General features: G+C 51.7%; 1 protein-coding gene across 1 annotated transcript; it reads left to right on the forward strand.

Moving 5' to 3' along the window:
- Window positions 1–282: 282 nt before the first annotated feature.
- Window positions 283–21,210, forward strand: Slc26a9 (solute carrier family 26 member 9). Its single transcript, XM_026387398.2, has 20 exons — window positions 283–407; window positions 3,022–3,161; window positions 3,254–3,364; window positions 3,979–4,154; window positions 5,653–5,817; window positions 6,381–6,533; window positions 6,903–6,985; window positions 7,721–7,868; window positions 8,111–8,224; window positions 8,393–8,470; window positions 9,017–9,112; window positions 10,706–10,812; window positions 11,546–11,615; window positions 11,746–11,838; window positions 12,219–12,329; window positions 12,930–13,211; window positions 14,203–14,257; window positions 15,368–15,513; window positions 17,227–17,298; window positions 18,861–21,210. Exons 1-20 carry the CDS (start codon window positions 283–285, stop codon window positions 18,906–18,908), a joined length of 2,373 nt encoding a protein of 790 aa, XP_026243183.2. The 3' UTR covers window positions 18,909–21,210.
- The last annotated feature ends 943 nt before the right edge of the window (window positions 21,211–22,153 follow it).

Here is a 22,153-nt window from a genome sequence, read left to right on the forward strand (position 1 = left end):
CACAGGTGTGGAGTGCCAGCCACGTGCTGGGCGCCAAGCAAAACAGCCAGGGCAAGTGTGTGTATCATCAGTGCCTGAGAAGGAAGGCCACCAAAAGAAGGGAGTCTGGCGGGAAGGCGACAGTGGGAAGGGAGGCACCTTGCTGGATGGGGGCGGGGAGGACCAGAATAAAACGCCCCTGCAGCAAGAACAGACAGAGAGAAGGCCCTGGCTGCCGCTGGGGAGGGATGCCCCCTCACTCTCCTCTACTTGCTTCTCCCAAAGCTTGTAAATGCCCCAGACATGAGCCAGCCCAGGCCCCGCTACGTGGTAGACAGAACCGCATATTCTCTCACCCTCTTCGATGATGAGTTTGAGAAAAAGGACCGGCCGTACCCAGTGGGAGAGAAACTTCGCAATGCCTTCAGGTAATGTGGCCCAGAGCCTGTCTCCTCTTTCCTCTGCTCCTTGCCAAAATCCTTCCTGAGCCAGGGCATGGCTCCGGCACTAGGATTCCTAAGACAGAAGGTAGGGAAGATCTGGAAGGGGGGGTTCTGAATCCTGAACTTTAGAGCCTACAAGCTTATCTGTCCTGAGACCCCCCTCTCTGCAAAGAGGATAAGGAGGAGGAGCAAGAGCCATTCCGTTTCATAAGGGTTTTAGAGCATCCCTCACTCCCTGCCTAGGGCCTCCCCATCATCTCAGTCCATTCAAGTCTCTTTTGGGTCTTCACATGAGCTTAAGATGCACATGCTAGGATAGGGAGAGGAAGGGAGCATCAGAACCCCCCCCCCCCACTCCATGACGTTTGTCAAAAAACGCCTGAAGCTACCATATCCCATCCCCTTTCTCCTTTTTCCCTCCTTGATATTCCTTTCTGTACCTGGTCCAGAGAATCCCTAAAGGAGGCCCTAAATTCCTGGGCTCTCCTGAAGGGGACCTACCAGGGTACGGTGCCACCAGCCTCAGGATCTTTCAGCACCCAGATAACCCCAACTATGGGCCTTGCCTCAAAGAAAGAAGACACCCAGGCCATGCATACCCATGCTCCGGGAGCTGGGGCCACAGCTGCACTCTCCCCGTTCCTAGACTCCTGGCAGGCCTCGTGCAGGCCTGGCTGTGGGCTGGCTTACGCTCCCTCCCTCGTTCCCCTGGGAGAAACAGCTGATTCAGTTACCTGGATTGAGGTCACTGGCGGCGCCTAAAGTGGAGATGCAGGTGGAACTGGTTCAGGCTGAGGAAATCACCCACTTGAGTTTTTACTAAAAGCCCCAGCCCAACCCTGCTTCCCTTGGGAGGCTCCATCTCTACCTAGTTACAGTCAAAGCCATGGGTGCCCCGGGTTTGGGCACCATACCCACAGCTGTGTTCCTCAGACTTAAGGGCTCCGCCAGTCTTTGAGCCCAAAGCAACCCCAAATTTGAGTTGCTCTGATGCTGAGGGAATAAGGAGGGTCTGCTTTTTTCCTAAAAGTTAGGATGGTGAAAACTCTAAAAAGAGCCAGGGAACTCTCCATTCCCATGGGGCTGGCCTGGGAGCCTTGGACAGTTCCTGGCACAGAGAAGATGCTCCATAAATATGTGACTGATGAATGAATGAATGAATGTATGTCTAGAACGCTAATCAGTCTCTCCACTAATGAGGCATCTACAGATATTTTTGATCTTGCTTCCAGCTCTTTTCAGACCTCAGATTTACCCACATAGGACAGGGTTGCAAGAAGATCGGGCAGGCACTAGCCCTCCAATACCCTGTTATTCTTTACCCAGCCCGGTGTCTGCTTGGGAGTCCAGTTTCCTCTACCACAAGCCAACACCCTGCAGAGCCCCTAGGATCAGACTTTAGAGATGCATGAAGTTATTTTCCCCTTTCAACTCCCTTTCCACCATCCCAGGGAGGAGGGAGGCACCTGTGAGCCCCAGAGAAGACTGGACAGTCAGAGGCGGACGGCAATGCCATTCCACAGTGTCAGTTGGGACAGAAAATCTGCCTAGACTTTTCTGGACACAAAGCATTGTCTGTGTTGGTTTCAGTCTTGGGTGACATCCAGGGGACCCAGTGTCAGGGAAACTATGATTGAGCAAGAGTAAAGAGCAGGAATTGGTGGCGGGCAGGAAAAGAAGCCTAATCAGAGCAGGCCAGTGAGTCACCAGATGGGCCCTGAGTATTTGAGTTCCCTTAACTGGGAGAAGAAAAGAAAATGCCCCCCACCCCCTTCCAGTCATCAATCCTCCGGCTGTCGCCCTTGAATTTGTAAGCCCTTGTTCCTGCCGCTCCGGAGTCACCATGAAAGGACCTCAAGGTGCTCAACAAACAGGGAAGGGATCAACTCTCCCTAGCCTGTGTTGGCCAAGGAACAGCTCTCCCATTCTTCCCCCTCCACCCATCCATTAACCAGGGGGAACTCCAGCTCTCGAGCATGGCACAGAAAGGTCAGCAAGTCAGCTGCAGTGCACCCCACAGGGACAACAGAGCCTTCCTTTTGGAGGGAAGTTTTAAGAAAAAAGAGCAACAGATAGCCCCCACTCAGACCCCCTGTCAAAACTGGCTATTTACTTTCTATCCAACAAATAGTTCACAAGCACACCTCTGTAACATTCAAAGTGTATGAGGGGGAACAAGAGAGACAGACCTCTCTCCATCACGGGGTCTGCTGAGTTGAGACAGAGGAAAGGCAAGAATTAAGTCACAGGGTGCACCCAGAGCTGCAGGAGCCCGGACGAGGGCAGTCAGGCCTAGGCTCAGTCACTCAGGCCTAGAGAAAGGCCATCTGAGCCAGGTTGGACCTGACATCTCAGAAGCCTGAGCCACCATAAAATTCATACCTTGAAGCCAAGCCTTGCAGACGTCCCAGGTGAGCAGTCAGCAGTGAGAAGCCCTCCAGCCCAGGGTGCATTGACAAGCTCTCCAGAGAAAGTTTCTGCCTTCTCCAAATCCTCCGCGTGGTCTGTGGGTGCTCAGTTTCCTGAGATCCAAGTGAATTGTGAATTAATAAATGAGATGAATTATCATCCCTCTCCAACCTGCCCTTCTTCCCTATAGCTGTTCCTCAGCCAAGATTAAAGCCGTGGTGTTTGGGTTGCTGCCGGTGCTCTCCTGGATCCCCAAGTACAAGATCAAGGACTATATCATCCCCGACCTGCTGGGCGGACTCAGTGGGGGATGCATCCAGGTGCCACAAGGTGAGGGGTCCCCTCAGCCAGTCCTGGCCTGCTGCTCCCACCTCTTCTTCTCTCTAGTGCTCCTGAGCTTTGGATCTCCTTGTCCCCTGCAGGCATGGCATTTGCTCTGCTGGCCAACCTTCCTGCAGTCAACGGCCTCTACTCCTCCTTCTTCCCTCTCCTGACCTACTTCTTCCTGGGGAGTGTGCACCAGATGGTGCCAGGTAAGGTCTCTCTTCTTTCGATAGGCAAGATGACCTGGACCTAAAGGATGGGTGGCATGGGATGGATGGAACCCGGGGAGGCGGGTTCCATCGCATTCTCCTGGTGTTGGCACTGATTGATCCTGGAGGGACGGTCATTGTATCAGTCCCAGGTTCTCAGTGACCTTGGAGAAACCACTGAGCTCAGTCAGCATGACCTGCTCTATCTCCCTCCCTGGAAGGAGTGGATAACTTAACAAAATAAGATAAGGCCTACACTACACAGGCTGAACAGGTGTGAGAAATCACTGTCCAGGGGCCAGAGTGGTCTCAGCAGGCCACTAAAGGGACATTTGGAGTTCTCTGATGCTAGGTGAGCTAGAGAAAAGGGGCCTGTCCAGCAGGGCTGGTCTCTGATTCTGGTTCTGGTGAATGGTGGCCTCATATGTCAATGAGATGCTGTTAGGTAAAAGCATAGGTGGTTGGAGAGTGCAGAGGGTAACTGGACGTCAGTGGAATTGTCATGCTGGAGAGGAGGGTGGAGGTGCAGGGATCCATCCCCCCCGGGGATTAGGATCCTTTCCATGGGTGTGCTCCAAACCTCTCATTTTTGCTGGCTGGGTGGGGCACCACAGGTACCTTTGCCGTTATCAGCATCCTGGTGGGTAACATCTGTCTGCAGCTGGCCCCAGAGTCGAAATTCCGAGTCTTCAACAATGCCACCAATGAGAGCTACGTGGACACGGCAGCCATGGAGACAGAGAGGCTGCATGTGTCGGCCACACTCGCCTGCCTGACGGCCATCATCCAGGTAAGGTGGACAAGTCCCAAGCCCTGCTAGGGTTCCCCCTTGGGAAGAAACCAGGCTGCTCCGCCCCTGCCCCAGAGCCCTTGATATGATGATAGATCTGATTTAGGGCTCTGTCTTCTCCATCTTCTCCATCCCAGAGCAAAAAATACCTTAAAAATTCAGAGTATCTTTTCACCTGTGCCCATGTCAGGACCATTCCGACAACCAGCAATGGCGCCTGATGAATCTGCCCTGAGCTTTAAACTGCAAAAAAAAAAAAAAAAAAAAAAAAAAAAAGACTCACAGCCTTTCTCCACTGCCCCTTGGAGAAACTCAGCTCCCTGCCAGCATTCCTCACGCCCCTTTGCCCCACGCCAAGGCAGCAGGTGCACAATGCAAACCGAGCTTCTCCCAAGAAGTGCAAAGGATTCCCCAGGGCTTGGGGAGGGAAGTTCAGCCTGAGAATGCAAGAGCAAGAAGCAGCCCCGAGAGCACCCCTCTTCCGTTCATTTATTCATTCACTTAGCGTTTTTTGGTTGGTTCATGTGCCAAGAACTGAGCCCTGAGGATACAAAGATAAATAAAAAAAGAGGCTCAGTTCTCAGGTGCTCCCAGCCCAGCCGAGGAAGTAGCCATGTCAACCAATAAATAAAGGTGAGACAAGCCACCCCCTAGAGCTCTGTACAAATGGCTGCAGGGTCACAGAAGAGAGAGTCAAGGAAAATCTCAAAAGGGAGGTGACATTTGACCTCAGCTTGAAGGATGACTAGAAGCTATCCCATGACTGAAGGATCAAGCATAGAAGGATGCGGGGGCTGGGGGGCAGCACCCCAAAGCAGAGGCCTCAGAAAGGGAGTCTGACCAGAAATCAGCAAGGACTGTGATGTGACCAGAGGGTAGAAGGCCAGAGAATAGGCCAGAAAGGTATCAGGGGCCAGACAGTGAAGTCAGTCTGTCCCCTAAGCAGTGGCTTTGGATCCAACGGGCAGTTTATAAGAATCACTGGGTTTTTTCTGGCTGGAAGGTGGATTAGAACCAAGGGAGGGACCTGTTGGGAGTCTCTGCAGAGGCCCAGGCAGGAGTCACAGGGGCCTAGACCAAGGTGGTGGCCATGGAGAGGGAGATGGGGGTGGACGTTGTGCCAGGAGCATCAGCAGAGCTTGGTGATAGACGGGATGTGGGAGGTGAGGGAGGGTGACTCCACTTTCTGGCTTGGGCAGTCAGGTGTGTGATGGTATCATACTGAGAGAGGAAGCGCTCAGAAGGACCAAGTTTATTTTGCAGATGAGGAAGTCAAAGCTAGAGGAGTGACGCGACAAAGGCCCGATAAAGAACCAAAGGTCTGGTGGCAGCCACATAGGGCACAGTGAAGGGCAGGAGGAAGCCACAGAGGACCCTTTTCCCTAGAGCCACTGTGTCCCAGCACGGTGGGAGCTCCAAGCCTGGGTTTGTGCTGGTCAGGTTGCAGGGGTGGTTGACCCATCGTGGTCTCTCCCGCCACCTCCTTTCTTCCCCTCAGATGGGCCTGGGCTTCATGCAGTTCGGCTTTGTGGCCATCTACCTCTCCGAGTCCTTCATCCGGGGCTTCATGACGGCTGCTGGCCTACAGATTCTGATCTCCGTGCTCAAGTACATTTTTGGATTGACCATTCCTTCCTACGCAGGCCCGGGGTCCATCGTCTTTGTGAGTCTGGGGAGGCATCCTGCCAATGGGGCAGACCTCAAGCAGATGCATGAGCAGAGGATACTGTTGAAGGAAGTTGTGAGCTGCTCATTCTGAGATGTTCTCAAGCAAGGGCTGGCTGAGCCATTGTTCAGAGGATTCTGCGGGTCTTCCCACCATGGAAGGAGGGAGTTGAACCCATGCCCTCGAGAGCTTCCTGAGATTCTCTGTGGTTTATTCCTGCAGAAAAAGAAATGTACTTTCCATTGGTTCCCCACCCCCCCATTGCAGTGCCCCAACCTGTCCCTGCTTGGGAAGACCTTCCTTAAGTCTAATCTTCATCCCTCCTTAAGTTTGAACTCTTCTAGAGGAAAAGAAAGCATTTCCATCCTAGCATGAGTTCCCCACATGTCCTTTGGGAGAGGAGAGTGGGAGATGGCAATGTTCACGACCAGGGTCTGTGTTCTGCCTTTGCTCACCTCCATAAGCACTCAGGGCATCTCTCCCTTGAGTCAGGCATCCAGGAGCGGGATAGTATGGGGTCGAGGGGTGGGAGCCTGTGAGCCTCATGCTCTCTCCCCCAGACCTTCATTGACATTTGCAAAAACCTCCCCCACACCAACATCGCCTCGCTCATCTTCGCCCTCATCAGCGGAGCCTTCCTGGTGCTGGTGAAGGAGCTCAACGCTCGCTACATGCACAAGATCCGCTTCCCCATTCCTTCGGAGATGATTGTGGTAAGACCTTGCCCCAGGCTGGGATGTTGAGAGGACAGGGATGGAGGGGCTGTGAGAAGAGATAGGGCCAAGGGAACCGCTACCTGTCCCTCACCCCATCCCTCCACTGACAGCCAGGGGACAGAAAGTTACATGGAACCCATTCCATGCCCCGGGTGTGGGACTTCCTATTCCCACTTCCCCTTCCTACTCCTACTTCCTGCTCCTTCAGTGGGTGTGTCCGCCCCCTCCACCTACCCCCGTCCAAAGGAGGCAGGAGAGTGTGATTTGGTGCCTCCAAAGAAAAGAGAGACTAGGGAGAGACCTCTGCCCTGGCCCCAGCAGAGAGCCAATCCTCATCCTCATTCTGCAAATTCTTGGGATTTGCAGGTGGTGGTGGCAACAGCTATTTCCGGGAGCTATAAGATGCCCAGAAAGTATCACATGCAGATCGTGGGAGAGATCCAAAGTGGGTGAGTCCAGGTGATCCAGAGGCCTGCCCCCCCGCCCTCCCCCCGGGATCCGATAGAGACAAGATGATCTCTGTGACAGTCCATTAGAAACAGTATGACACTGGTCACTGGAGAACATTTACTTTTACTTATTACCAAGAAGAGCCGCGCAACCAGACAAGGCTGACCGCTTTATGGAACATGGGTCTTCACAGCGACCCTCCCCTGCAAGTCTTACACTAAGTGCTGTTCAGCAGAGCCTCTCCTGCTAGCCCTCTGCCTTGCTCTTGGCCCTGTTTATCCATGCACAACGGTGACCATTAGGATCAACCAGATTTGTTAGGCATCCATGGTGTGCCAAGTACCATGCTGGGCCCCAGGAGGCCAGGGGCAGAGCCTGTCCTACTGAGCAGAAGAAGGCATGCAAGGGACATCATCAAGCACTGGGGGTCCGTGAGTCCATAAACTAGGGGAATGCAAGAGTTCAGAATCTGGACACAAACAGACAAGGCCCTACCACTGACCAGCTCTGTGATGAGGAGGTTCTCGAAGCCTGGCTGCCTCCTTTGTGAAACAGAAGTGATGGTGCACCGCCCCCGCCTCCGGCTGCAGTGATTGAGACTGGCAGGGATGAGTTAGGAAGAGATGCCCCTGGTGCACAGCAGGGGGCCCTGGCTGGCACCTGAGGGCTGAGGAAGGACTCCCTTCCCTCTCCTCACACTCCTGGGCCTTGCCTTCTTTATGGCTCCTCGGCAGGTTCCCCGCTCCAGTGTCACCCGTGGTTTCGCAGTGGAAGGACATGATAGGCACAGCCTTCTCCTTGGCCATCGTGGGCTACGTCATCAACCTGGCTATGGGCCGGACCCTGGCCAGCAAGCATGGCTATGACGTGGATTCCAATCAGGTAGCTTTGGCTGCCCTCAGCAGGGCTGGTGGAATGGGCCAACAGAGACCTGCAAGAGATATGGGGGCCCTTTGAGCTAAGGGCTTGGGGAGACTCTGATCCCAAAAGGCTGATCTCTTCTTGACTGGTAGTGTGTGACTTCATGGTACCAGGGTCACTTGCAAGTCATAGACCCAAGATCTAGATGCACACTGACTATTTTGGGTCGCTGCCCTCCCACCAACTCTGCCCCCTTCCTATAGGAGATGATCGCCCTGGGCTGCAGCAATTTCTTTGGTTCCTTCTTTAAAATCCATGTCATTTGCTGCGCGCTCTCTGTCACTCTGGCTGTGGATGGAGCTGGTGGAAAATCCCAGGTGAGCCCTGTACTGGGGGTGGGGGGGTGGGTGAAATAGAACCCAGCCCCACCTTCCCAGCCCCATCCTCTCCCTACTCAGTCTCCACTCCACCAAAGGCATCTCTGGGAAAAACCAAGGGCAAGACTTCCACAGCATCCCCCTGTTCACAACTCTTTCTCTGAATAGGTGGCAAGCTTGTGCGTGTCTCTGGTGGTGATGATCACCATGCTGGTCCTGGGGTCCTACCTGTATCCTCTCCCCAAGGTAAGAGCCAGCTAGGGAGCAGAAGACAGCAAGAGACTCCAAGCACCAATGATTCCTAGGAGTTGGGTAGATCTTAGATTATGAAGCACTGTCATTGTCAAACTTAGTCTCAATCACAACCTGTAAGAGACACGCAGGTTTTATTCTCTCCATTTTACGGAGGAGGGAGACTGAGCCTGAGAGAGTCTGCCTGGAGAGACAGCTCGTGGTACAGGACTGTTCCCAAACTCCAGCCTTCTGGTCTTAGGGTTTAGTCCCAGGCACTTTGTGCACTTCCTAGGGTGCCAGGCCCTGGCACTGCCCAGCTAGCAGGGCTTAAGCAAGAGCCATTTGAGGATAAGTGGAGAGACAAGGACAGAGATGGGGCCAGGTGAATTCCATGGCTCTAGCAACTGCACTTTCCAAGCCTAAGATTGAGCGGAGAGGTTTGGGGTTCTGCCAGGAGAAGTGCTCTAGAACTCCAACTCTATACTGCCAGTCTCAGGGTCAGGTGTGCAGGAAGAAGGGAGTACCCAGGTGACATGGAGCCACATTCTGCCTCTCCAGGCCGTGCTGGGAGCCCTGATAGCTGTCAACCTCAAGACTTCCCTCAAGCAACTCACCGACCCCTACTACCTGTGGAGGAAGAGCAAGCTGGATTGCGTAGGTAGTGGGCAGCTCGGGGCACCTGTCCAGGACCTTCCCCTCCTCCAACCCACAGCCCCAGCTTATCTTTGAGCCCTCCGGTCTGCTGTTCCCTGAGAAGTTAAACATCCAGGCTTTGGAGCAAGGCATCCTATGTTTAAACCCTACCTCAGTCATTCCCTAGCTCTCTGGTCAATAGCAAGTTTCTTAACCTCTCTGACTCTCATCTTCTTCATCTGTGAAATGGGTATTTTATACTCTCCAACCCTTAGATTGCTTATGAGGAAGAAACGAGGTCATATGAGTAAATTGCACACTGCCCGAGTTGTATTTGTGCTCAATCAAACTTAGTTACTCTTATTTTTATAATTTATAATTCAAAATAGCACAAGAAAATCACTTTGTAAGAAAGTTTGGAACATAAAGCCAGAAGATCAGGGTCTTGAGCAAGTTACTAGATTTCTTTGGGCTTCTGTTTCCTCATCTGTAAATGAGGGTGATAGTTATGTCTGCGTCAGACACTGGTTCTGTGGATTAGGTGAGATCACAGTGGGAAAGCACCAAGTAACCACAAACAATCTGTGGCATGACTTATTATCTTGATTAGTCACGCACGCCAAGTGCGTCTCCCACTGGGCAATAGTAATGCAGGCTCCCAGGTACCCATGACATTGCATTAGCTGCATTTGAGCCAGGGAGAGGATTTGCTAACCTCCTTCAAAGATGACAAAATCAAGGCTCAAAGTGGCTAAGTAAACCATCAAAGGCTCCAGAGGAGGCAAGGGGCTGAGTGGATGGGATCCCCAGGTCTTGAATTCCAGCCCCCTGGGCTGTGCTGTCTCCAGTAAGAGAAGCTCATCCACTCAGTACAGGGAAGGAAACCCTCAAAGCCAGAGCACAGAGTGGGCTATCTGATGGGGAGTGATGGGGCTGGGAAGAAAAATCATGCCCCAATTCCCAGCCCAAGGATCTACTTTTCCTCATCCCAACATGCAATCGCCTCTTAGGTACACATAGTGCTGTGGTTCCACTTGACCTTCACCACAATTCTCTATGGGAATCCGGGAAGATGGATTCCTTTTAGAGGAATTTGGGGATCCCTAAAGGCCCCTGGCCCCAGGCTATTGGTGCAGGTCCAAGCACCTGATATATTGATCACCCATTGATCCCAAGACTGGGACCACAAGACTGTGGATTAGGAAACCACAGCTCACACAGCTGAGAACCAAACGCTGAACCCAAGATGCACAAACTTATTATATACATGCTGTCTCCCTCTGGATGCTGGGGCTTCTATTTTTTAAATGGGCAAGAGATTGAGGATGTAGCTCAGTGGTAGAGCCCTTGCCTTGTTGGCGTGAGCCTCTGAGTTCAATCCCCAGCACTACCAAAAAAGAAAGAGAAAATGATCAGGCAGCCACACTCAACATAAGGGAAGCAGGCAAATCTAACCAAAGTACAAACACGTAAATCACTGCAAACCTGCAATCAAAAGGGAAGGATGGGTCTGAGGTTGTGCTGACAGTGAACAAACTTGGCTAATCCAGGAAGACTTCCTGAAAGAGGCAGTTTTCCTCCCCAGGCCTGCTTTTGACATCTCTCTCCTCATAGTGTGTCTGGGTGGTGAGCTTCCTCTCCTCCTTCTTCCTGAGCCTGCCCTACGGTGTGGCAGTGGGTGTCGCCTTCTCCATCCTGGTTGTCGTCTTCCAGACTCAGTTGTAAGTAACAGCCTCCTGACTCCCAGGCACAGCAGCGGGTTGCTGGGCCGGCCTGTTAGGGGCTCCCACACCAAGGCCTGGCTCAGCCCGCTGCACCTGACACCTTTTGGCCCAGGCACTGGAGGTGCTGCCAGGGCCGGAGGACGCGTGACCCAACCAAGACTGCAGGCACAGGATGGGCTGTCTGACTTCTCATACCTTAAAACCCCCAGAAGAAGCCAGCCTGGTCTTAGCGGGCTGGGGGTACAGAGAAAGTAGAGAAAGAGCTGGTGGGTGAGACCCAACACCCTTCCAGAAGCACAGCCAGTCCCCAAGACCTAAGGGGACCCACCCAGGAGAGCACCAGGGCAGAGCACAGGGCCATGCTCTTCCTATAAAGGGATGGAGTAGGACAGGCCCTGGGCACAGAGAGAGGATCTGGCCAGGGCAGCGAGGGTGCTGAATGTTGGAGAAACCCTGCCTTCTCTTCTTAAGAACTCAGAACCAGGAAGTGATGACTTCAGGGCCACCTAACCTGGTCATTTTGTGAAATCTCACCCTTTCTCTCCCCTGAGCTGCATCAAGGGCCTGCCTGACATCCCCACCAGGCATGTGTCTCCAGTGCAGAATGACTGGCAAAGACAAGCCCAGGGATGAGGACAGGACCCTGTTCCAACATTGCCCCACCTGGGCTCCACCTCCAGCATCCTTCCAAGCCCACCATAGCATTGTCTGCCATCTTTCTTTTTTCTAGTCGAAATGGCTACGCGCTGGCCCAGGTCATGGACACTGACATTTATGTGAATCCCAAAACCTACAATCGGGTAGGTAATCCAAGCTGATGATCTCACTCTTTGGCCTTGCCCCCACCCCAAGCAGAGGTGTTTAAAAATAGAAAGAAAAAAACAACAGTCAAGACATTTCTGCAACCTGAGCTCAGTCTCCTTCTCACAGGTCCAGGAAATTGAGGGGATTAAGATCGTCACTTACTGCTCCCCCCTCTACTTTGCCAACTCAGAGATCTTCAGGCAAAAGGTTGTTGCCAAGGTAAGCCTCAGTCCTTGGTGACCGGGAGGGCTGAAGAAAGAGTGACCAGAAAACGAAAGTAGAAAAGGGCTGGGAGCAAAGGGCAGACCACCCCAGCAAAGGTGGAGGTCAAGATTGTGGCTGGAACCCGGTGTGGTGGTGCACACCTATAATCATAGCTACCTGGGAGGCTGAGGCGGGAGGATCACAAGTTCAAGGCCAACCACCACCAATTTAGTGAGTCCTTGTCTTAAAATGAAACAAAAAGGACCAGGGATAGAGCTCACTGGGAGAGCACTTGCCTAGCCTGTGTGTGCCCTGGGTTCCATCCTTAATGCTACATAAAAAAATAATTTAAAAAAAGAAAGAAAGAAAGATTCTTGTTGAATCTCTCCTTACAGACAGGTATGGATCCCCAGAAAGTATTGCTAGCCAAGCAAAAATACCTCAGGAAGCAGGAGAAGAGAATGATGCCCACACAACAGAGGAAGTCCCTCTTCATGAAAACCAAGGTGAGCAGAGGCCAGGAGCAGCCCAGCCACCATGCCGACCTTGGCCCTGGTAACCCACCGAGAGGCAAAGACAGGAAATCTGTGAGCACTGCCCGCTGGCCGCCAGGCAATCTTCTTTGGTGATGGGCTGCCAGCTCCCAGGGAAGACACTGAACTCCCATGTTCTGGCCAAGATAGGACACTGTCTGGGGACCCATGAGCAACCCCAGAAGATGGAGAGCTTCCATGGATTTCCTGGGGTGCCCAGACAACCCAGAGTACCACACCAGGGTGGGAGGCATGGAGGAGCAGGCAGACGTGGGCAAATGCCTAAGGGCTCTGCTGTCCCTACAGGGCCTCCTCCTGAGCAGAGTGAACCCAGGTTTCAGGGCCTCTCTGGAGGGGTCCTGGACTCTCTCCCTGGACTGGGGGAGACCAGGCTTGCAGGCCCTGCCTCAGGAAGGGGCTCTGGGAGCGGCCTCTCCAGTGGGGTTCCCTGGGCCTTATTCACAGCATCAAACTGAGCTATTCACTTCCACCTGCTCCTCACCCTGCTGCGGCCATAGCCACGTCTGACTTGGTTCCTTGGTCCCTGCCTCTGACCCCCACCCCACCCCCCAGACTGTCTCCCTGCAGGAGCTTCAGCAGGACTTTGAAAACGCCTCCCCCACAGACCCCAACAACAACCAGACCCCAGCCAATGGCGCCAGCATATCCTACATCACCTTCAGCCCTGACACCTCCTCAGCCACCCCATGTGAGCCATCAGCCTCTGCTGGGTCCCCCAGTGAGCCCAGTGACACCCTGGCCAGTGTCCCGCCCTTTGTCACCTTCCACACCCTCATCCTAGACATGAGTGGAGTCAGCTTTGTGGACTTGATGGGCATCAAAGCCCTGGGCAAGGTGAGGCCCCCAGGGAGAGGGTGCATGGCCCCCGCTCCTGCTCCCCACACCCCCTTAACTTGGAGCCCTCATTTCAACCAGCTGAAGGAGACTCAAGGCCCCTAGGGATCCCTCCTTTCCCCAGACATGACCAGGACAGGATTCTCTCTGCTGAGCCGGCACACGATAGAAACTCTCTTGAGTTTCTGGTCCCCCTGTGCCACCCCACACCAACAGACACCAGGCCTCTGAGGCCTCTGGGATCCAACCCCAGGGTTCTCTGAGTAGAGTCTAGCTTGGCTCGAGTTCACAGTCTGCTGGCCCTTCCTACCCTTACTGGCCAACCTAGGAGAGAAGAAAAGTAACACCTTGTCCCCAACTCTTGGGTCACACAGGCAACCAAGGGACCCTGAGTGAATGTACCCATCTGATGAGTTCTCAGTGGCCACCCCTGATGTCAGGGAGTCAGCAAACCTCAGGGTGGATCAGAAGGAGGCAGCACAGGGGTACAGAGGGGCATAGAGATCATGTGGGCCAATGTCACCAGCAGCAGGAGATGTGAAGGCCCCTGCCCTCCTCGGGCCTCAGCCTGCCTCCTGGGCCCTGAACCTGCTTCCCAGGCCTGGCTACAGCCCTAGTCTCTCTCTTCAGTCCTCCCCTGTGGCTTCTGCCTGAAGCCACAAAGCCCGGGAAAGAGGTGGAGCCGGGAATCCAAGTTACGAAAAGAAAAGATCTGGCCCCATAAGAAGGCCACCGTGACTTTAAGTGCCCGGCACATTGGCAAAGCCCCATTTCCGCCGGGCTTTCTAGAGGAGGCTTCAGCCAACACTCCAGAGAGAAGTGGTGTGCTCGGCTGCTATTTTTGTCTTTGGCTGCCAGGGCTCCCTGGGTTGCTTATTTGTTTGGCCTTCCCTCTGAAGTAGGTTTTGTGAGTCACTTTGGAGACCCACTCAGAACATTCCTTTCCTTCTGCCCCCACTCTCTGTTCCCAACGCCTTCCCCACACGTCTAGCTGAGCTCCACCTATGGGAAGATCGGAGTCAAGGTCTTCTTGGTGAACATCCATGGTAAGAAATCCATGGGGACGTGTAGGGCACCCTGGTGTGTGGGGGGAGGGACAGATTGGTGGGGCACTGAATAAGAGCACCCCAACATTCCCCTGAACTGCTGACTGCTCATAAGGGATCCAGTCACAAGTCATAAGAGATGGTCAGATTATGAGAGTATCAGAGGAGTCTCCATGGCCAACTGGGAGAGTTGAGAAGGGACAACCAGGACTCTCATCTGCCCCATCACTAATTTGCAATGTATCCTGAACCAAGTTGCTTTCTCTGTCTAGGTATCCATTTTCACCCATGTAAATTAGAGGGCTGATTAATGAACTTGAGGATCCTATCCCAAGCAGAAAGTCCATGAATCTAAAGAAGCATAAAGCACACACATGCCCTAACTACCTAGCGAACAGACAGATGCACACTCAAAATCTTATATGCATGCAGCCCCCAAGGACCGGGCCACCGAGCAAGGGACGCTCACGGTGTTAGCACATATGCCCAACAAAGGGATGTGGAAATGCAGCCAGTGCATACACACAGGAAGATGTGAAGGGTGCGTGCATGCACCACACACACACACACACACACACACACACAGCTTCCTGCAGAGGGTCAGATCCCAGCCAGCAGAGCTGCATGTCCTAGGCTCTGCAGAGACTCGACTTATGAAGAGAATCTACAATGGTAATAAGCAGCTCGGATGGGGTCTAGAGTTAGACTCAGTGGATTCTTCCCACCCTTACTGGACACTCCATTCTAGAATTTGGTAAGAGTAAGGGCTGAACCACACATGGGAAAGGTCTAGGTGAACAGGAGGAAGATGAGCCTTACAGGAGAGAATTGGCAGCAACTTCCCCATGGACATGCTAGTCTTTCCTCTCAAATTACCACAAAGTACCAACTCCCTCAGTCAAACTGCTTCCTTATGCCCTGGGTTGAAGGTTCAGCATCCTCAAGCCCATGTTGCCCTCTGCTGTCCAGAACTGATATGGCAGTGCCAATGTCATGCTGCCCGCACCCCCGCCCACATGCACTAAGAACATGAACCTTGGGCGTCTCTGTTCCTCCTTCCTCTTCCCCAAAGGCTGTTATCTCTCTGAAGGTCATCTTGCTTCCTTCCAGCCCAGGTGTACAAAGACATCAGCCATGGAGGTGTCTTTGAAGATGGGTGTCTAGAACGCAACCACATCTTCCCCAGCATACATGATGCAGTCCTCTTTGCCCGAGCAAATGCCAGAGAAGTAGCTCCAGGTCACAGCTTCCAAGGGGTAAGGTCCCTGCAGCTGGAAAATCCTAGGGCACTAAAATAGCAGAACCAAAGGGCATTAGAAAAGCCCAACCTGCTAGCTGGATAGCATGTATAGAAGGCTGAGGCAGGAGGATCACAAGTTTCAAGGCCAGCCTTGACCTTGTTTCAAAATAAAAAGGGCTGGGGATGTGGCATGGCTCCAGGGTTAAACACTTCTGGGTTCAACCACCAGTACAAAATATATATAGATATAGATATAGATATAGATATAGATATAGATATAGATATAGATATAGATATAGATATAGATATAGATCAAACAAACATAACAGGCATTAGAAAGAATGCAGGAGAAGGTTTGAGTTCCAACACCAATTCCAATTATGCCATTTTAACTTTTCTGAATCTCAATTTTCTTATCTGTAGAATAGGCACCATCAACTACTATTACCTACTTCACAGCGTTTTTCTTTTGGTTTTGATTTAGGATTAGATGATAATTATCACTTGTAAAAAAAAAAAAAGGCCCTTCCTTTGTTAGTATTAATTTCCCTACAGCACACATAGTACACACTGCCCTGTCATCGGCATTGCTCCCGCCTCCTCCTTCACCCTTTCTAAAAGGGCCTTTGGGGAGGGGAGGGGAGGGGGGAGTCTGCCTGGTTTGATTTTGCAGCACTTGGAGATTTCAGGCTGCCAATGGATGAGGAGGCTGGGACCAAGCCTCTGGTTTAATTTACTAGTTCCATAAGTAATACGCAAATGAGATGCCAATAACACTGTCTGGGACTCTAGGAAGCTGAGGAGTCAGGAAAAGTCCGCTTCATTGGGGCCCTTGCCCCCGTCTCCCCAGCCACCCCTCCCTCACCACCAGTCCCTTCCCAGCTCAGGCCCTGCCCTGGGCCTTCCCAGATTGTTTGTTCCCCTGGCCTCTGCTTAAACCTCCTCTGCCCTCTGTGGACTTTCCTGGCCCTAGAGCAACGATTTGCTCTTTGCCTTAAGAGATGGGGAGGGTGAAGCCATCTGTTCCAAGTGCTGAAAGACTGTCCTGGGAAACCCAGGGCCTTGGCTCCAGCCCTCCATACTCAGAGGGAAGCTCTAGGGGAACAGCAGGCCCTCCTGCTTCATGAACCCCATCCACCGAGCCCACTGGGAGACAGGGATGAATCCTCAGCATTTGTTATTGTACCAATAATGACCAGTTATTACGGTTTATATATATATATATATACATTTATACTTTATTATTTATATATTTATAAATAATTTATATATAATATGTATTTGCCTATTATAGAGTACATTTGTATATATAAATCTCACACACACACACACACACACACACACACACACACTCCTCTTCAATGGCGTGGTGAGGGGAAAAAGCATCAAGGTGAGTCTGATTATCCTACATTTACAGATTTCCAGAGACAGGAAAGGAATCCCCCAAGGTCAGGTGATGGCCCATCACCTTGTAAGCTAAGGAAACCTTCCCTCCCTCTAAAGGTCCTCAAAGGAGAACAGGCCCTTTGCACAGGTGCCTGGCGTCAGAGAGACCATAGCTGGCTGTATTTTGTGAGGCAGATGAGGCAGGTGAAAGGAAGAGCAGGAGGACAAATTATGTGGGAAACATGGCGCCCACAGGGGTCTGCCATGCGTCCTCCTTGCCACCATGTGCCCCCTTTGTCCTTCTGTCACTGAGCTCATTCTGCACTGGCTTTCCTCCCTCTAGGCTCCAGGGGCCACTGAGCTCTCCTTGTACGATTCAGAGGAGGACGGCCCCAGCTACTGGGACTTAGAACAGGTGAGCAGAGGGAAGAAGGGGAAGGGAAGGAAGGGAGAGGGGGGGGGTCTCTCCTACAATACAGGGTGTTCCCAGGACTCTCTGGTGTCTGGCCAGAGCAGTGACCTTGAAACCAAGTTTCACCCTCCTCTTTCTTTTAATAGCAGATCTTAATTCTTCTCACTCCCTGAAAGGCATCTTGGGGGTAGGGAGAGTTGCCAGGCCAAGTCCTAGAGAACTGATATCTATTCTTACCTCTACTGTGTTCTGGAGAAAGCCTCCCATCACACTGTGATCTGGAGAAAGTCTCGAAACACCACGAGGTCCCACTATCATCTAAAATAAGGGAAATATGAATAATACTTGTCCCCCACAAGATTGGCAGTAGGGGGGCAGTAAGAGGGAGTCATTTGTTCTTTCACTAATTCAAAGGTTTATTTATGGAGTGCCTACTACTTGTCTTATGCAGTGGCAGGGTGGGCATCTAGCTGTGAACAAAACAAAGACCCCTGCTCTTGCCAGGCACTGCTGCACATGTCTGCCGCACACTCCTGCAAGGTTCGGGAGGCTGAGGCAGGAGGATCGCAAGTTCAAAGCCAGCTTCAGCAACTTAATGAGGCCCTAAGCAACTCAGCAAGACCCTGTCTCTAGATAAAATATTAAAAAGAGCTGGGGATGTGGTTCAGTGGTTAAGCACCCCTGGGTTCAATCCCTGGTACCACAAAAAAAAAAAATGCTCTTAGAAAATTCTATTCTGGTGGAGTTGAATGGATTCTGAGGATACAAATGCATTATTATTACAAGTGAACAGGCCTTAAGAACTGAAAGCTATGAGAAATGAGAGGCACTGTCCCCTCACCCCAGGACCCATGAGAATTAGTACTACTACAAAACTCTCAACCAAAAGAAATCAGATGACTAAGTCTAGAGAAATCTGGCTTTAGACCTATGAAGAATAACATCTCTTTTTGTGCCTCTTCCCACTCTTTGGGGATTTGAGTTCCATGGTCCTCTGACTACATCTCTGAGAGTGCTGACAGCAGGTGGGAGACACTGGAAAACAGAGCTGGAGCCACAGAGATTTGGCAGGCTGGTTTCTATGCCCCCTTGGAATCTCCAGCACATTCCAGAAACCCTGTATATGACTGAAATAGCTTATCAAAGGAGGCAGCGCTTCACAGCTTTACCATCTGTACGACGCTACAGATAGCGTCCCCTGGTTTCAACCCTCGTTCTCCCTAATGGAGAAAATGAAATTTAAAAAAACAAGGAAGGGACCAGTGGAAGGTCACCCAGCACACCAGAGGCCATTTAGAATTCAGTTCTGGCATTTCTTCCTGCCACTGCTGTACCCCAGTTCACCTCCTGGCTAACCCCTCCTCTGCCCTGTTCCCTCCTCTCTCTCTCTCTCTCTCTCTCTCTCTCTCTCTCTCTCTCTCTCACACACACACACACACACACACACACACTCGCTCACTCACTTAACTAGAGGTCCACACGGTCACCTCTTGGTTGCAGTCGCCCTGACCCCACAGGTCTAACGCTTTCCCTTGCTCTTCCCCATCCTTCCTGTGGCCCCTCAGGAGATGTTCGGGAGCATGTTTCATGCAGAGACCCTGACCGCCCTGTGAGGGCCCCGCTGGTTCCCACGCGACCTCCAGAGCACCTGGCACCTGGAACTCCACAGAGGATAAGCCCAGGACCACAGGGATTGACAGGAGAGGAAGTGTGTCCTCCAGGACTCTGGTTCCGCTTTCCCCTCCTCCTCCTCCTCTCTCCATTTCTCTCCTTCCCCTCCCTCCCTCCCTGCCTCCCTAGAAAGAACCATTTCAAACCCTGTTCCTCCAAGGGACAGACAGAGTCTGGTGAATCCACCTGTCACCCCCTCCCTGGCCCTCAGACCCTGTCCAGCAATGAGCAAGCCACAAGCTCATTCATCTCACCCACCCATGGCAGCCAATGGACACCTTGACTTCCAAGAATGAGCCAAGAAGAGGACAAGTACCACTGTGCAGACCTGGCGTGGAAGCTTCATGAACGGCTCTATGACTGCATGGCTGGGTATAGAGGGGATCTGGCTGTCCCAGGACACAGGGATGAACCTGGTTAGAACGCTGAGCCTTACCTCCTTCAGCTGCCCCACTCTGTGCCTGGCAGCTCTGCACCCAGAGACATGCACTTTTCAGAACCTAGGAGCTCTCTCTTTGGGTGACTCTGTCCCTTCTTCATCCCGAGGCTGCCCAGATGACCACTGTGTTCAGCACTGCAGATTCTACCCATGCAGTGGCCTGGGCCTTCAGACCACTATCGCAACCTCCTCAGGGGCACCCCCCCCCCAAAGGACTGCTTTGATCTCCTGAAACATCAACCCACCTCCCAGGGGTTGTTCCCTTCCACTTGAGGCTGAGTAACAACCCCAAAGAAGAGACGGTAGCAGGCAGAATCCTCTGATAACTCAGCAACAGATATCAATTATTCTGCACAAAAGCTTTTGGGAATCCCTCTTGGTACTGGAGACTTGGAAGGGGAGGGGGTGCTAATGCTAACCCAGAGCAAACTGGTTGATTCTGAGCCCTAACAGTCCCCCGGACCTCAGGGCCTATCAGGGAAGTGCCTCCCCTCAGGAAAACTGCCTTGTCCTTCTTCACTTGGCAAAGAGCCCATGTTTTAACTCTCCCTTATCAGCTTGTAGCCCAGAGCCATAATGGAGACCTGACAAGAGGGAGGAAGTCCCCAGGAATCAAGTGCATCCCCTAGCTGGGTGCAGGTGCAGAGAAGGGCGGATCCAGATTGAGTCTTCCACTGCAGGGAGTCCTAACACCCTCAGGACCTGAGGCTATCTTCCTCTAGGACAGATGAAAATCAGGGTCAAGATCTCTATGCCTATGGAGGTAACTGGAGGACCCCACTGGTGACTTGAAAACAAACAGGTTTCATGTGTTAGTGTTTTGTAAAAATTCCATGAAAGTGCACAAAGAAATCTTCTGGATTCTCCTGTTTTGTTTTTTGGTTTTGGGGGGTTTTTTTCAAGTTTTTTTCCAGTTTAATGATCCCCCACCCCAACAGGTTGGGCTGGCCCAGCCTGGGAAAAACATCCCAACGCCTAACTTCAGCCTGACCTGTGTGTCTTTGTATTGAGAGAGCTCCTCAGCTAGCAAGTCTTCTGAGAGTTAAAGGAGAGGGTGCTGGGGAAAAGCCAGCACATTCTTGGCCATGGGCATTGCTTCTCTGTGAATTCATTATGCCATCTGGCTGCCAATGGAACTCAAAACTTGGAAGGCGGAAGACAATGTTATCTGGGATTCATCGTGCCCAGCACTCGAAGTGCCAAATTCCAGGAGGACAAGAACCTTAGCCAATGACAACTCACCCTCCCCTACTCCACCTCCTTCAAAGTCCAGCTTGGGCCCAGGAGGTGGGGGAAGGTCACAGAGTCTCGGGACAGACCTAGTCAGAGTCCCCTTTTGTCTAGATCCCCTGGGGACTTGATGAAATGACCATTAACCCTCCAGGCCAGCCCCAGAGCTGAAGGGGATTGCTGACTCACAGCATCCTGGAGTAGGGACTCCAGGAGGGATCTGCGACATGCCCAGGACAAAAAGTACTCCGGAGCCCATGGTGGAGGTGTGACTGGAAACACACTGGACCAGGAAAAACACTGAAGAAAACCTCAGTGTTGAGATATTTTGGAAAGAACACAAATGTTGAATAGACGCAAAAGGTAGAGGGGCGGGTAGCAATATAATCCAGAATTATCCAGAATTTCAAAACTTTGAATGTTCTGATACTTTAGTTGAGATTTTATGGTTTTGTTTTGTTTGGGGTTGTTTGTTTATTTGTTTGTTTGTTTTAACAGTAATGGTTTCACACTAGGCAAGTGCTGCTCTATCACTGAGCTACATCCCCCCGTCCTTGTTCTTGCTGATACTGACCTGTGACACATCATTCCCAGGAGGACTGGGAACTTATCTCTTGAGATATTTGTATAATTTATTTAATTTAAATGTCATTTTCCTTTTGTTCATTTTGGTAATAAAGTGGTTTTGAAATTTGAAAAATGCACATGTTCCCGTGGTTTTACAGAGAGGCAAACAAGTCACCTTCAAGGTCAGCTGGAAGGATAGTACTTGGCTTTGCACTATCCTGAGAAGAAGCAACAGAGATTTCCTTTTGAGTCTCCTGATCCTCTCCACATTCTGGTGTTCACTCCTGGGAATACATTTTCATGACCCAAACAAAGAGCAGGCAGAGACTAGGGAGAGAAGACTGGGTGGAGGGATTTGCCTCCCCAGGATCAGATCTGAGGGTCAACTCTGTGTTTTACTACTACTAAGAAAATTGAAACCCCATCAGCCCCACTGTGAACCCTGCATTTACCAATTCTTCTATGTTCATGAGATGCCTATGATGGGTCAGTAACATCAAAACTCATCAGAGCCTTGAGGATCTTCAGTTTGGGGGAGTACACAATCGAACCCTGCCTTTTTCCTCTCCCGCTTGACAGCTATTGCAAGGAGAGCAGGGCTCAGGACTCAAGGCTATGATTTTGATTACTGACAGTAGGAAAGGGAAGGAAATGAGAGGATTCAGAAAAATAAAGAGCAAAGGCATGGAGGGGACAGAAATAAGATGAAATGGAAAGAGATGAAAGACCAGAGAAGAGACACAGTAAAGGAGGAAGGGAGATGAAGGGTCAGGAGGATAGAGAGATGTGGGAACGAAGAGATGGAGAGAACCAAAAGAGGAAGAAAAAGGTGGAGGAGGAGGGAGATATGTTCCAGAGGCAGAGATGCCAGTGTGTTTCAAAATGGTATTCATCCCAGATAAACTAATCTTGCTCTATCCTTTGTCCTGCTGTTCAGCTGGACTGTGGGTT

The sequence above is a fragment of the Urocitellus parryii genome, chromosome 9 (genome assembly GCF_045843805.1).
Source record: "Urocitellus parryii isolate mUroPar1 chromosome 9, mUroPar1.hap1, whole genome shotgun sequence".
Classification (NCBI taxonomy): domain Eukaryota; kingdom Metazoa; phylum Chordata; class Mammalia; order Rodentia; family Sciuridae; genus Urocitellus; species Urocitellus parryii.